The sequence below is a fragment of the Salvia miltiorrhiza genome, chromosome 3 (genome assembly GCF_028751815.1).
Source record: "Salvia miltiorrhiza cultivar Shanhuang (shh) chromosome 3, IMPLAD_Smil_shh, whole genome shotgun sequence".
In the NCBI taxonomy this organism is placed as follows: domain Eukaryota; kingdom Viridiplantae; phylum Streptophyta; class Magnoliopsida; order Lamiales; family Lamiaceae; genus Salvia; species Salvia miltiorrhiza.
This window is the reverse complement of record NC_080389.1, coordinates 17,131,405-17,147,554: the sequence shown is the minus strand read 5'-3', so window position 1 is coordinate 17,147,554 and position 16,150 is coordinate 17,131,405. Positions and strand designations below refer to the sequence as shown.

The window sequence follows — 16,150 nt, the reverse complement described above, 5'->3', positions numbered from 1 at the left end:
CAATAAAATCAGAGAATGTAAATTTTCAACTTTGTATAAAGTGTAATGATAATTACAGTTATTAAATAAATTTAAAAGTTATTCAATAATGAAAATTAGCATTACGCATTATTATTATAGAGTATTATGCGTCATAATAAATATATAAATATTTTCATACACAAACTTAAATAAAAAGATGTAAATTTTTAATGAAGAAGTATAAAATAAAGGGTTAAGGTGCAGATTGACCCCTGTAGTATAGGCTCTTATAGCGTATTGCTCCCCATATTCAGTGTGTGTGCAAATTAGCCCCTAAAATTCGAAAAATCATACATTTAAACCCCTCTGACCAAATGCCGCCAGTCAACGTTAGTGATTTTTTTTTAATTTGATTTGTGGGGCTCACCTACAACTTTTTCTGCATTAGCGGTCATCTTCCTCTGCAGATTTCAACCAACTTTTTGATGCTAAAGCTCCTCTCACCGACGACGACGGCATCCAGATGTCCGCCGCGGTCACCTATAAGACCCACCCTGCTGACACCCTCGCCTCCATCTCTGCCGCTGTCTCAGTATTGAATCAAGTTTAAATGAAAGAAACACCCTCAATAGCGAAAATTTAACTATGGTATAGCAGCAAAAAAAACGTAGAACGCACCGGTGGGAATCAACATGTGTATACTCAGACTTCCACAACAAAAGTATTTCGTGAACCTTGCCCAATTTTCGATTCATCTGGATAGTTATTTTCAATCTGAGTTAAAGCCGCAACGACTGGAAGATCTCTCCCCGTTGATTGGGCAGTCGAGGGGAGCGAAGTCTCAACGGAGTGATTTTCTGATTGTTGACCACCCTTTTGAGTATTTTTTCGGTGATCCCAGTAATCTCCTCCCCCTAGAGAGAAGCGGTGTGAGCAGTGGAAGAGGCCTCCCGCCTTTACCAGATGGTAGGGGATGGGGATTCCCCAAATCCTTTTCTAGCGGGATTTTCCACAAGTTGTCACCGATTTTGCAACGATTTTTGTAATTAATTTTCCTTGATGTATGATGTTAGGTGTTTACAAATGGAAATCCAAGTATGGGATGTATACTGTTGAAAAGTAGATTAGATTTCCGGCTAGAGTTTTTGAGAAAGAGAGAGTGAAGCCTAGAGAAGAAGAAGAAGAAAGAAAGGTGGAACCCATAATTCGAATTAAAAAAATCACTAACGTTGACAAACGACGTTTGGTCAGAGGGGTTTAGTATACGATTTTTTGAACTTTATGGGCTAATTTGCACACACAGTGAGTATGAGGAGCAATATGCTATAGGGGTCTATACTACAGGGGGCTATCTGCACCTTAACCCTTAAATAAAATATTTTAAAATTTAAATTTTTCACAATTTATTCATTTTTGATGATTTTTATATTATATTAACTTTAAGATGCATATTGAATATTTCTTTCATGAATTAAATTTGACAATATTTAGAAAAATATTAAAATTAAAAAAAGAAAAAAATAGTGAAAAATCTTGTAGGAAAAAAGACAGAAAAAAGAGGAAAAAAATGGAGGGAAGAAACTCATCTTTTATACATTATATAGATTATATTATAAGTTGCATTCTTACCATTTCCACAATATTTGTGTTAGGGAACGCAAGCCCTCCAACTCCAAAAACACAACATTTCATATGTATAAGTTTTTTTTTTTTTTTGATAAATTACATAATTATAAAGGGTTAAGGTGCAGATAGGCCCCTTAAGTGGAGACCCTTATAGCGTTTCACTCCTCTTACTCACTGTGTGTGCAATTTAGCCCCTAAAGTACCAAAAATCGAACATTTAACCCCCTCCACCCTAACTCCGTCAGTCAACCGTTAGTTAGTAATTTTTTTATTTATTTTTTATTCTAATTGTGGGGCCCACCTTCCTTTCTTCTTTTTCTACCTTCACACCAATCTCCTCAAAATACAAACACCATCGCCAACAAGCTGAAGAAGAGGACCAAGAATCATCTCCGGCGACGGCTCATGACGCCCCCATCGTTTCCCCCTACAACGCCTGGATCCGGCCACTGCTGGACACCGTAGACAAGCTGCGCCACCTCAAGATCATGCAGGAAGGCATCCAGCTCCCCATCATCGTCGTCGTCGGCGACCAGTCCTCCGGCAAATCCAGCGTCCTCGAATCCCTTGCCGGCATCCGCCTCCCCCGCGGTGACGGCATCGGCACCAGAGTCCCTCTCATCATGAGGCTCAAGAATCACCCGAGCCCCGAGCCTCAGCTCTCCCTCGAATTCAATGGCAGAACCGTTCAAACCGACGAAGCCAACGTCGTCGACGAGATCATGTACACCACTCAGGAAATCGCCGGCAAAGGGAAGGGGATCTCCAACACCCCCTTAACTCTCGTCATCTAGAAGCAAGGCGTCCCCGACCTCACCATGATCGATCTCCTCGAAATCACTAGGGTTCCAGTCAAGGGCCAACCTCTACGTCAGAAACCGCATCGGCGACGAGACTTATGAAGAAGTGAGGGATGAAGAAGCCAACCTCTTCGACAATAATCCCCTGCTTTCGAGGAGAAGAAGAGGAAGAAGAATGCGGCAGCGGCGGAGAGAGCGACGGCGGTGGAGATGACGAGGGAGATGAATACGAGGGTGGCAGCAACGGTTTTCCTGGGGGACTGGGGGTGGGAGACGGTGGATAAGAAGGCGGAGAAGCCATTAGTGTAAAGGTAGAAGAAGAAGAAAGGAAGGTGGGCCCCACAATTAGAATAAAAAATAAATAAATAAATTACTAACTAACAGTTGACTGACGGAGTTAGGGCGGAGGGGGTTAAATGTTCGATTTTTTGTACTTTAGGGGCTAAATTGTACACATAGTGAGTAAGAGGAGTGAAACGCTATAAGGGCCTCCACTTAAGGGGCCTATTTGCACCTTAACCCAATTATAAATAAAGAAATTTTAAAGATCGCGCGACGGAAAACTTGAACCCAAGACCTCAGGTCTTAAGCATTAATCTCCTACCACTAGGTCAACACACACACATGTATAAGTCTTTTGATCACCCTATACATGAGCTATCATTGAATATTAGAACACCACACTGATCTAGATCACCGTTTAGTGATGTGATAGACGGTACGTTCTCATTATAATTTATGTATTTTTAAACAATTATCTTATTGCTATAATATTAGTTTCAATTAACTTTATTATATTTATATGTATTATCTATTATATAATAGGATTAAGCCTTAACCTATGTGGCATATCTAAAATCTCACCATTTCAAAATTTACCATATATAATCTTCATCATTTATTAATTAATTAACTATTACATTCTATATAAAGATTCATTAATCATAATAAATATAATTAATAATAAATATCTATATAATAATATTAACATTACATATAATCTAAATTAATAAATTTTATTATTTATTTTTTCTAGATAAAAATTAGATTTACATGTCTGATAAGAAAAAAATTATAATCTATATACGATAAATTATTTTAATTGAATGTTAGTGATTAGATGTATATTTGTTATTAATTTTATATTTCTCAATAGCGTACATATTATATGTATATGTTGCAATATATTATATTGTATGAATATATATATATATATATATATATATAATATTTATATCTATTATATAATAGGATTAAGCCTTAACCTATGTGGCATATCTAAAATCTCACCATTTTAAAATTTACCATATATAATCTTCATCATTTATTAATTAATTAACTATTACATTCTATATAAAGATTCATTAATCATAATAAATATAATTAATAATAAATATCTATATAATAATATTAACATTACATATAATCTAAATTAATAAATTTTATTATTTATTTTTTCTAGATAAAAATTAGATTTACATGTCTGATAAGAAAAAAATTATAATCTATATACGATAAATTATTTTAATTGAATGTTAGTGATTAGATGTATATTTGTTATTAATTTTATATTTCTCAATAGCGTACATATTATATGTATATGTTGCAATATATTATATTATATTGTATGAATATATATATATATATATATATATATATATATATAATATTTATATTCTTAATTTTCAATAAAATTAATTTTAAATTAAGTTTGAATTGAGACATGCACGTATATGTAAATTATAAACGGGTCCGGTCATTGATTTACATGTTTGCATAATAAGACAAATTCTATAAACCGATTACTTTAAACCAAAATCTTATTTTATGTCTATCAAAATAATTAAAATTTTATTTTTATTTTTTATAAAATAAATCCATACATTTTATTTATATAGGGAAGAAAAATATATTTTTCATTTCTGCAAACTTTATTTGTTTCTGTTCGTCCATTACTACAATAATAATAATAATAATAATAATAATAATAATAATAATAATAATAATAATAATAATAATAATAATAATAATAATAATAATAATAATAATATAATACGATTAGGTCTTAGCCTACGTGGCAGGCCTCAAATTCTTTCTTCTCAATCTCAATCTCAATCTCCAACGTGGCATTTGAGAATCCAATCTATAGATTCTCATTCTCACTTTTAAAACAAAAATCACGCCTCCCTCTTCCTCACCCCATCGCCACCGTCCCTGAATCCGGTCGGCGTCGTCTCCCCCTTCACTGTCTCTCTCTTCTCTCAATCCTTTTCTCTTTTTAAAGTCGATTGCACACTCAAATCAAGCCCTAATTCCCCCCTTAAACTGTTCGCCTCTCTCTCCCTCTAAATTCAGGCGTCGCCGCCGTCCTAAGGGCGGCGTTGCTCCGCCTCATCTCTGACTCCCTCTTCCATTCCTTAATTAGTTCGATTTTGTTTCCACTTCTTAAACCCATGAGAATTCTCCATTCGAAGCAATTAATACAAGAGCCCTAAGATTTCTTTTTCCTATAACCCCGTTGTCGTTCCTTCTTCTAGACTCCGGCGAAATAGTCGCCGCTGAGCTTGCGGTTCGTCCGCCGCCGAGTCATCGCTGAGCCCTGGAGTTCGTCCACCGTGTCGTCGACCCCCACCCCACCGACGATTTCTCTGTTTTGATACCTCCATTTCCTGATCTGCCGTGATTCTTCCTACACACCTATGGTAAGTATTAAATTAGTTTCCTAATTTAATAACGTGTTTCACTATTTTAAATATAGAATGATTATTATTTTAGAAAGAATAAATTTTGGAAAGAATTTTGGCATCTGCTATCAAGTGTGTTGTGATTGTTGCATGGAAGCAATATGATTTATCAACTCTGATGAGGGGTGAAATATGCAAGGTCCCAAGATCAGGACACGTGGCTTTGCTTGGAATACCAAAGATGAGCAGCAGGGAGCAAAGAAGCTGTGAGAAATAGGCAGAGGAAAAAGTCCAGAGCAGAGCTTACCAGAGCACAGTTGGCAGAGCAAAGCTTCCAGAACAGAGCTGCCAGAGCAGAGTTGCTAGAGCAGAGCTTCCAGAGCAGAGCTTCCAGAGCCAGAGCTAACCAGAGCAGAGGGCCAGAGTCAAGTTGCCAGAGCAGAGATGACAGAGCAGAGCTAGCCAGAGCAGAGATGCCAGAGCCAGAGCTAACCAGAGCAGAGATGCCAGAGCAAAGCTTCCAGAGCAGAGCTTCCAGAGCAGAGCTGCCAGAGCAGAGCTTCCAGAGCAGAGCTGCCAGAGCCAGAGCAGAGCTTCCAGAGCAGAGGGCCAGAGCCAAGTTGCCAGAGCAGAGATGCCAGAGCAGAGCTGCCAGAGCTAAGTCATTAAAGTCAGCAGAGCCAAGTTGCCAGATCCAGAGTCAGAGCTAAGTCGTTAGAGTCAGAGCCAGAGCCAAATCGCCAGATCCAGAGTCAGAGCTAAGCTATTGGAGCCAGAGCGTGGAGCTACACGCCAGAAGGCAGAGCTACTTAGCAGAGCGGAGCCAAAGAGTAGAAGTCTGCCCCAAGGAAGGAAATACAGAGCTACTAGACAGAGCGGGATGATGAGGACAGAATCCAGCTCTGTAATTAGGGGACAACAACCTGACAAGTTATAATCTAATAATAGCCTTAATTAGTTTAATGGCGAGCATGCGGAATAGATGACCAAACGAATTTACTACTTTACCCCGACTGTAATGCCTATAAATAACTACGATGATGAAATAAAGCACGCGCTCTCTCTTTTACTGCTTTAAGAACTCTTCTCTTTCCTTTCTCTCTAGAGTTTGAACTAATAAAATTACATACATAAATAAAATATCTAAATTGTTAGAGTTATGTTTGTTAGATAGTTGACAATTGGAGTCATGGTTGAATATAATTTCATATTTGATGATGCTCTCTCAAACTCTAGATGAGATGATGCTCAAAACTCCAGACGAGATGATGCTCTTTCAAGTTTTAGACGAGATGATTCTCTTTCAAGTTTCAGACAAGATGATGCTCAGAAGTTAGAGGTGATCTGTCAAATCTGCGACGAGATGATGCCCACAACTTGGTTGGTCTTAAAACTCCAAATGATACGATGTTCGATAAATCAGTTATGGTCTTTTAAATATCAGGCGGGATTATTTTCATAATTAGTTATGCTTTTAGAAGTTCGGAATTATATGATACTTACAATTCAGTTATGATTTTTCGAACTCCATATAAAATTATGGTCAAAAGGCAAAATAAAAAAAAAATTGAACAAAATTAATAAATCTTGTAATAACAAATGCAACAAATCAATCCTCCATCATACCTATGTTAAATTTATATGTATTTCTATTCTATTTTTTTTCTTACGCGTCAAATTTTTATAAAATTTCACATGAAAACTAATGGGTATTTTTATGATCTCAACAAAATTAATAATTTAATTACTAAAAGTTGTTGAGATTAATATAATTTAAAATGTATTACTAATTTAATTTAATTTAATTAATTATATAAATAATTTACATAAAAATTTATTTTATATAATTATCATAAGAATAACATAAAATATATAAATTATAAGAAAATATGTACCCGTCGAATTTCGACGGGTAATACACTAGTTTATGTGTAATTTTTGCATCTGGTCGACATAATATGCAGGAGAGCTTAACATTCATAAGTATAAATGTGTTTCCATCAAAGCAAGTATGTTCTTCAAGCTATCAAGCTTTAACAATGATCGACGTAACACTTGATGATCCAACCTGTGATGATATTTTAATCGGCACATTTGAAGAACAACCTCTTATTATCAATACAAGTGAATATGAGCCTCCAAATATTGATGGTAAATAAAATGTTTATTTTATTGCTTAATTTGTATAATAAAATGTTTATATTTGTATTGACAGTCTGTGTGCTTTTGTACGTTATATATATATATATATATATATATATATATATATATATATATATGGGAAGGCTAAAATAAAAACATTTCTTAAAATATAAAATATAAACAATTTTCAGCCCTTAGATCATCAAGATCTACGATTGATTCGTAACCATGTTGGATGGATTTATGGTCCTGAGTTCCAAATCTCAAAGGTAGCAAAAATTTATTTTTTACAATTCATACCTTTATACAGCGAATTCATACGTGTTCTACATAAAATTCATACATTGAAAAAATTACTCTTATTTTTTATTTTAAGATGTGTTCTCACGGTAGCCCATATATATATATATATATATATATATATATATATATATTATTTTTATTTAATATTTAATATACATGTTAATAACTTTTACGTGACCCATGTTAGATGGTGTTGAAGAATTTGATCAGGAAATTATATTTCCTTCTGCCAGTATGTTTCTACATAAATAATGCAAATTTGTACTCCCTCCGTCCCAGCTGAAATGTCCTGTTTTCCTTTTTGGGTTGTCCCATTTGAAATGTCCTGTTTCATTTTTTGGCAATACACTCTCTCTCTATACTTAATATTTAAATAATTTCCACCAACACACTTTATCTACTTTATACACATTTCTTAATCTCCGTGCCGAAAAGAAACAAGACATTTCAGCTCAGACGGAGGGAGTACTACATCATTTAGAAATCAAGTGAAAAATTGTGTTATCTAATTAAAATGAAATTCATTAAAATTGTTAGCATCAGGAAATAATATACTCCGTATTACATATTGCCAAATAACCCTAATTAATAAGAAATTATTGAATTAATATTGTTCATCTTTTGTTACAAGGATTCTCTCCCCTTGTGTTCAATCCATGAATTTCTCATCGGATTTGTGACGTCGACGATGAATAATTCCGACGTGTGGTGTGCGCGTGTTGGTTTAACGGTAGGTGTTTAATGCTCAAGGTCTGAGGTCTTGGGTTTGAGTCCATTATCGTGCGATCTTTAAATTTATTTACATAATTGTGTAATTTATAAATAAAAATAAAAATTAAACACACGCGTGACTCCAGATTGCATATCATTGATACATAGGAGTACTCTTGTTATGTTTTCTGGTTCATTCTTTTTAGGTCCCATGCACCCTTTTGATGATAAAGTTGATCTAATAAATAGTGTAGTTGCATAATGCACATTTATTCGTTGTCTCCTTAATCTTTTAGCTCTCTTTTTGAAGCTTAAGCTCTAGATGAACGACGATCTTCACAAATTGGAGTCTTTGTAGATTGTTTGGTGAAGGATACAAAGAAGAATGCCTATATATATATATATATATATAGGGTTAGCTTATATTGAAATTTTAAATATTTTGAGATTTTGAGATAAATGAACATATCAATAAATTCTTTGAACATAACCAATATAACTGATGAACATATGAATCTATTTAATTTATTTAAAAAACACGCCACTTGTAGGGATTGAACCCTAGACCAACGCGCGTTCATAAAAATTGATTGACAAGTTCATCAAAATGTAGTTATATGTTCATTTATCTCAAAATCTCAAAATATATATAAATCTCAATTGAACCAATTCCCTACAATAAGTATTTTGATGAACATATAAGTATATTTTGAGATTTTGAGATAAATGAACATATAAGTATATTTTGATGAACTTGTCAATTAATTTTTATGAACGCGCGTTGGTCTAGGGTTCAATCCCTACAAATGGCGTGTTTTTTAAATAAATTAAATAGATTCATATGTTCATCAGTTATATTGGTTATGTTCAAAGAATTTATTGATATGTTCATTTATCTCAAAATCTCAAAATATTTAAAATCTCAATATAAGCTAACCCTATATATATATATATATATATATATATATATATATATAAATATATATAGGGGAGGACTAGAATAAAAACACTCTTAAGTGTATAAAATATAAATGATTTTCAGCCCTTAGATCGTCAAGATCTACGGTTGATTCGTAACCCTGTTGGATGAATTCGTGGTCCTGAGTTCGAATCCCAAAGGTAACAAAAATTTATTTTTCGCAATTCGTAACCATGTTGGATGAATTCGTAACCCTGTTGGATAAAATTCGTACATTAAAAAACGTTTATATTTTATACACTTAAGAGTGTTTTTATTCTAGCCCACCCCTATATATATATATGTGTGTGTGTGTGTGTGTGTGTGTGTGTGTCTTTCTTTTTTTTTTGAGCAGGCAAAAGGAAAATTTTATAGAAGCAGCGGTACCAGTAGTACCAAAACACTCAGGATTACAGAGCTCAAAAAAGAGAGCTTCCCAGCCTAAAGACTAGATGCAAATTCTTGCTGCTGCAATCCACCTCCTGTAGTCACTTGGAATTTTCGGTATATGGTGCACCGTCATCCAACTCCAGATACGCGATTTGAGGTCATCTACAACACGATTTTTGTTCCATTCTCCTTGTTGGAATTTACACTCGTTTCTCTTCTTCCATAAACACCATATCACTCCAGCCCAAACACCAAGCAAAAAATACTTTTCTTTCTTGCAACCCAAATTAATAAAAGCATTAAGATGTTCTCTCACCTTGCATTGAAAAGTTGTTTGCTTGGCAATCCATAAAACCACATCATTCCATATCTCGGTTGAACTTTCACATTTGAAAAAGATATGATCTGTCGACTCCACCTCCGCCTTACAGAAAACACACATCGACTCCATAGGTTGGATGACCACATTTCTTTTCAAAAGATTCTCGCACGTAGCCAGTTTTCCTTTCAAACGCCCTCCATGCCATTGTAAAGACTTTAGGAGGCGTCGGTGCTCTCCAAATGGTAAAAAGCTCTGCTTCATTTCCGGGATGCTATGAGGATCCGCGATGAAGATAGAGAGTCTTATACGCCGATTTAACTGAAAAAACACCATCATTCGATGCTTTCCACCTCCACTTGTCAGCCCTCCCTTCTGTTAGTCTCGATTGACTAATGACATTTAGTAGATGCTGAACCTGTTCTTTTTCTCTATCCAAAAGATCACGGCTCCATCTAGGATTCCAGACCCACTCACCCTCCGACCACTCCCCCATGCTTGAAACTGTCCCCTCCTGATTGCGGCTGAGTCGGCATAATCTTGGGAAAACTTCCGAAAGCCTAGCCTTCCCTACCCAAATGTGATGCCAAAAGAAAATGGAGGCTCCGTCTCCCACCTGCTATTCGACATTTTCTCTAAACCATTTTTCATCCGGACCCCAACTTAACCTCAACACGTTGCTTAACCATCCTACTCTCTGCCTCCCCTCCGTCCGAAACTCGCCAGCATCCCATTCAATTTTCCCATGACAGGCCCGTACCACTCGTGTCCACAGAGCATCACTCTTGGTGATGAATCTCCACAACCATTTTGCCAAAAGCACCGTGTTAAACCAATCCAGATTTCTAATACTACAGCCCCCATCCCTGCGCTCTCGGCACAGCTCTTCTCACTTTATCCAACATAATTTTTTTGCTTCTAAATCTCCCCCCAAGAGGAACTTACAAAGCAAGGATCGAATTTCTGAGAGAACTTTCTTCGGTATTTTAGCAAATGACAGATGGAAAATAGGGATAGAAAGAAGTACCGCATGAATGAGAGTAATCCTTCCGGCGAAGGATATCTTCTTGTTTTTCCACCCACAAATCCTCTTCTTCACTTTTTCCGTCACGTAAGACCAATTTGCTGCCCTTGAGAGCTGGCCTCCTACCTTAATGCCGAGGTAAGTAAGAGGTAAAATACCCACGCGACAGTTAAGGAGCTCTGCCATAGATGCTTTCGTAGATTCCTCAATATTGACCCCCGCTAGAGAGCTTTTTTTGAAGTTCATTGTCAAACCCGATAGCACCTCAAAGATCTTCAGTATACACCTAATTGCTCGGACATTCTCGGCCTTCTCCGATACCAAGAAAATAGTATCGTCCGCATATTGTAGATGTGACACGCAAAGCTCTTCTCTTTCCATTTTAAACGGCTCCATCAAACCCCTCTGAACCGTTCTTTCAGTGAGAATATTCAGCGCCTCCGCTACAATCAAAAACAAAAACGGGGACAGCGGGTCCCCTTGTCTAATTCCTCGCTCGAGTTTGAATTCCCCCGACGGGCTTCCATTGACAAGAACATTTGTGGTTGCCGACCGCAGACACTCGGTGATCCAGCTCTTCCATATTGGACTAAAGTTCATCAACTGTAGCAAATTATCCAAGAAATCCCAGTCGACCGTGTCGTAGGCCTTCGCAAAATCGGCTTTGAAGAGAACAAGACCTTTTCTTTTATGTTTAGCAAACTCAATCAACTCATTTAGCACAACCACACCATCGAGGATGTACCTGCCCTCCACGAAAGCACTTTGGGATTCGGAAATTATACTCTTGAGCACACACTTGAGTCTGTCGGCTAGTACTTTGGCTATGACTTTATAGAGACAGTTAATAAGTGAGACTGGTCTGAAAACGCGCAGGTCCGAAGCTGTTTCCTTCTTCGGAATTAACACCACAAAAGAGGAGTTACACCCTCTAGCTAATTTTCCGTTCACGTGAAACTCATTCAAAACCATAATTAAATCCCCTCTAATGATATTCCAACATTTCTTCATAAAAAGGAAATTAAAACCATGTAGCCCGGGGCTCTTCCCGTTATCACAATCCCATACCGCTGCCTTAACCTCCTCTTCCGAGAACAATCGGTCCAGCCACTCCCTATCAGAGTCCGAGATTTTTCTATCGACAAAATCTTCAGGCAAGCTCGGTCGTACTCTGATCCTTTTCCTGAATTGAGATTGGAAATGAGTTTTGACAGCTCTTTTCACTTCAATTGGCTCCTCAATCCAAACTCCATCCATTTAAGCCCGAAATTTCGTTCTTGATTTTTCTTCCATTGATAACCTTGTGAAAAAGGCTAGTATTCCGATCTCCGTCTTACAACCATCGGCTCCTTGACCTCTGCGCCAATATACTGTCTCGGTGATGCAACTGTATCATCAAATTCGCCTCTACCTTGCTTCTTTTACCCGCCTCTTCCTCCTCCAAGCTGAAAACATCATCGATCACATCCCATTTCAGAATTTACTCCCTAAGTTTTAAAATAATTTCATCAACAATACCGAAACTTGTCTTGCTCCACACCTTAAGATCATTTTTCAGTCTCTTGATTTTTTCTTTGAAGATGAAACTGCTCCGTTCGGATATCCCGCCCCGTTGCCAAGATTCCTTCACCACCGTTTCAAAATCCGGGTGCCTTGTCCAAACGTTGAAGAACCTAAAGGGTTTTGGGCCCCAGTCCACCTTTTTCGTATCCAAGAGTAGTGGACAGTGGTCTGAAACCGTCCTTTGAAGGCCTCTAACCTTAGTGTGATCCCAAACTGCCAACCATTCTTCGTTCAGAATTAACCTGTCCAGTTTTGATTTACACTGCCTTCGTGGTTGATATCACGTGAAATTTCTCGCTTGAAGTCTAATTTCGATGAGTTCACAACTTCTCACAAACTGGTCAAAACACTGGATATCTCTAGGCGAAAATTGCGTGCCCCTTTGTTAGGTCCGCGGGGTCTCGAATAGGTGTATGGGGGGGAGAATACACCTATAGGCTATTTTCAATTCAACAATCTACTGACCTCAATCAGAGGGATCTCAGTCAGAGATTGAAACGAAACTTTGCACGCAAACAAGGACTCCTGTTTTTACTGAAAACAGTTTTGACCAACAGGGTTGACGACTGATACTGAAAGCTCTTCAGTAATGAGTTATCAGTTAAGTTGCTGGAACTTAACTGATCCAAGTAAGGGCTTCAGTCGTGTTTGCTAAGATAGAGATGATATCACTCTTCCTTACTATCAGAGGATAGTTCAGTCAGATTGATATCATACGCATCGGAAATTAAACTTAGTTTCGTGATAGCCTCGGTGGAGCAGGTTGTTGGATTAAGGTTTCTCTTTGTTGTTAGTCAGTGTTCAGTTTTATCAATTGAAATTGCACAAGTAAGAATATAAAACTGAAAGCTGTAAATAACACAGAGACTTTTACGTGGTTCGGAAAAACCCTTTTCTACATCCACGGCTGGTTGATCAGACCAACAATCCACTCCGCAAGTGCTTCACTGGTGCACTGCAAACCGTACCCGTGTGCTTGCCTGGTGCACACAACCGTAAACTGAAGATAACCCCTCTTCAGCACCCACACACCTCGCGTAGGATTTCCCTGCTAAGCACACCTCGTGCTCAGACTTTTCACTCAGAGTTCAGAGTACCTTCCTGAACTCCGAATCACTCAAACACTCTTATGGGGGAGAGGTTTAAACGAGTGCCTACTATACTTACAAATAACAAGTTCTTTGAAGCAAGTTTGACCTTTGGCTTCTGGGTAAACAGATATATGCCTAGGGTCTAAGAGAATGTATGTAATCAGCAGTGACTGATTTTGGCTTTGGAATTCTCTTCTTCGATTCAAGCTTTGGGCGGTTAAGCTTTGGGCTGAGTAGCAATTTCGGCAGAGCTTCAGCTTATGTCGTTGAATCGGTGAAGATTGAAGTGATCCTCGAGCGCTATTTGTAGGAGAACTCTTGAATAGATCCGTTGGCATAAATCGTCCTCAAGATTTCTTCCGTTGGAGAGCAATTCAAATTTGGGCTGAGACTTCAATCTTCGAGGTTCCTTGTCTGTGTGGAAACGGCTCTCTTTGATGGACAGGAGATGTGACATCTCTGAAAAGTAACCACCAGATAGGAATGACCTCTGCAGAGATAGGATATTCTGAGATCTCTGCATTTAATGCGGCTGTACTTGTGCGTACGTGGATTCCTCTGAACGTTGGAAGATCAGTCCTAGGAGGAATGTTTAACTGATACTTGACTTTAGTATCAGTCCTTTGCGCGCATTAAATAATCAGTCTTCAACTGATACTTCAGTTGGTAACTGCAGTCTTCAGTCTTCAGTCTTCGTTCTTCAGTCTTCAGTCTTCGGTCTTCGACACCGCAACTAAACTAGAAACGAACTCTAACACTTGAGTTCAAAACGATTCTAGTCTATTACATATGAGTCCTATGAATTTTGGTATCATCAAAACAAGGGTTAGGATATTCCACAAGGTTCCCAACAATTTCCCTCTTTTTGATGATGCCAAAACCACACAGCAGTTCTAGACAGCAAAAAGACTGAACTCACAGTACAAGTTCTAAATAAGGGGTGAAAGCAGTTCTCCCTTAACAATAGATCCTAAAAGCTTGTACTTAGAGCAAGAACGAAAATAGTTCTAAAAACAGAACTAAAAGAAGACAGAAAAACCATAATCAGAGCCTGGACAAAGAGTCATTGTCTTCAGGTTGAGATCAATAGGAAGTTCGTTTCATTAAAAAAGACTGATAAGCCATCAGTCGAGGTACAGAGCAAGACTTACATTGGAGTAAAAAGAAAAACAAAAACATCATGGAAAACCCATGGACTCCAGCAGTCTGCTTGGCTGCGCCTTGAACTTCTTGATCTTCTGTCTTCGTGTCTTCATGTTCCTAAGCTTGTTCCACTCTCACTTGTGTTCCATTGAATTGAGGTCTTATCCTCTGGTTAATCTTTCTCATGATCATCGGATGAAAGGATGATCATGTTGCTTGACCGACTTAAGTTCATAAGATTGTGCAACTTTCCCCCTTTTTGGCAACATCAAAAAGAAGGACGAACCTAAGAAGGAAGCGAAGACCATGCGAAGGTAAGTTCGCAGGAGGAAGATATTGGGGTCATGGGGGATGCAGAAAGCGAAGGCTTAGAAGGACGTTAGGAAGAAGAAACAGATGACGAGGAAAAATAAGAGAAGCAGAGGGTTTGAGAGGTGACAGGTTGTCAATTCAGTGGAGATTGTGAGGGTCTCACTGTTGACATAGCGCCGGTTGACAATGAGTTCCTGCTCATTGTTGTTGCTCCGCATTGAAGCTTCACAAAAGGCGAGAGGCCTTTTGATGAAGACGATGAAGTCTGTCCTTTTTCAGACAGGTACTATAAACCAATGCACCGGGCATGAGGATGGAAGACGCTCGCTTCGCTGGATACAAGTGAGGGTAGAGCAAACTTTGACGCCAGAGAGACGTTGAGATCCAGTGGAAGGGTCCGGTGAAGACCAAGAATGTGAGCGTCATTCTTCCACTCCATGACTTTGCAGTCATAGATTTCTCCTTTAGTCGGAACAAATTTTCTCTGCAACTTTTGAAACAATTGAAAATTTTTCTCACAGTGAAGGCTGTGGAGAGTTGTTAGTTGATGCAGAAAAACTGTGAAGACAGCATGATATAAATAGATAAGATTTGAACCATGTAAGAAGATGAAAAGGTTTTTCGAAAACTGTGCCTAAAATGCAATTGAAGAGAAAATATGCGTCCGCCGTCACTGCGAGGGACTGTGTTTTCTAAAAAGTTGAAAGGCATCATTGCATTCTGTCATGTCAATGAGCTTTTCAAGAAATTTTATTGCAGAGGCAAAAAGGTTGGAAGGATTTTTGGCAATAAGATCAGGACAAGTTCAATCAAAGCAGATTTTCACCTAAAAAAAATCTTGTCCTTCTCGGATATTCCATTTTCCAACAATTCCAACAATCAGTTAAAGTTTTTGAAAGAAACTGATCAGTTAGAGAAAAGATTTTGAACTAAAAACTTAAAGCTCATAACTGAAATAACTGATTTTGAAAGGTAAGCAATTAAAATACTTACTGATCAACTGAACATCGTAGTCAGTTGATTCCACGTGATTCTGGTTGAATCATCAGGATGACTTCTTCTTCAGATGAGCATTCGGACTCATTGCATTCCACGTCGGCGATCGTAGAAGCAGCAGTTGGTT

At 37.6% G+C, this 16,150-nt stretch overlaps 1 protein-coding gene across 1 annotated transcript; it reads left to right on the top strand.

The window, feature by feature from the left end:
* The first annotated feature begins 1,952 nt into the window (after positions 1 to 1,952).
* On the top strand, positions 1,953 to 2,616 carry LOC131017910 (putative dynamin-related protein 4A). The gene has a single exon (XM_057946651.1). The coding sequence runs from the start codon at positions 2,076 to 2,078 to the stop codon at positions 2,379 to 2,381; it is 306 nt and encodes a 101-aa protein (XP_057802634.1). The 5' UTR covers positions 1,953 to 2,075; the 3' UTR covers positions 2,382 to 2,616.
* Positions 2,617 to 16,150: the final 13,534 nt, after the last annotated feature.

What these genes read in the sequence shown, in the direction of transcription:
- LOC131017910 (XM_057946651.1), top strand. Translation starts at nt 2,076, where the DNA reads ATGCAGGAAGGCATCCAGCTCCCCATCATCGTCGTCGTCGGCGACCAG.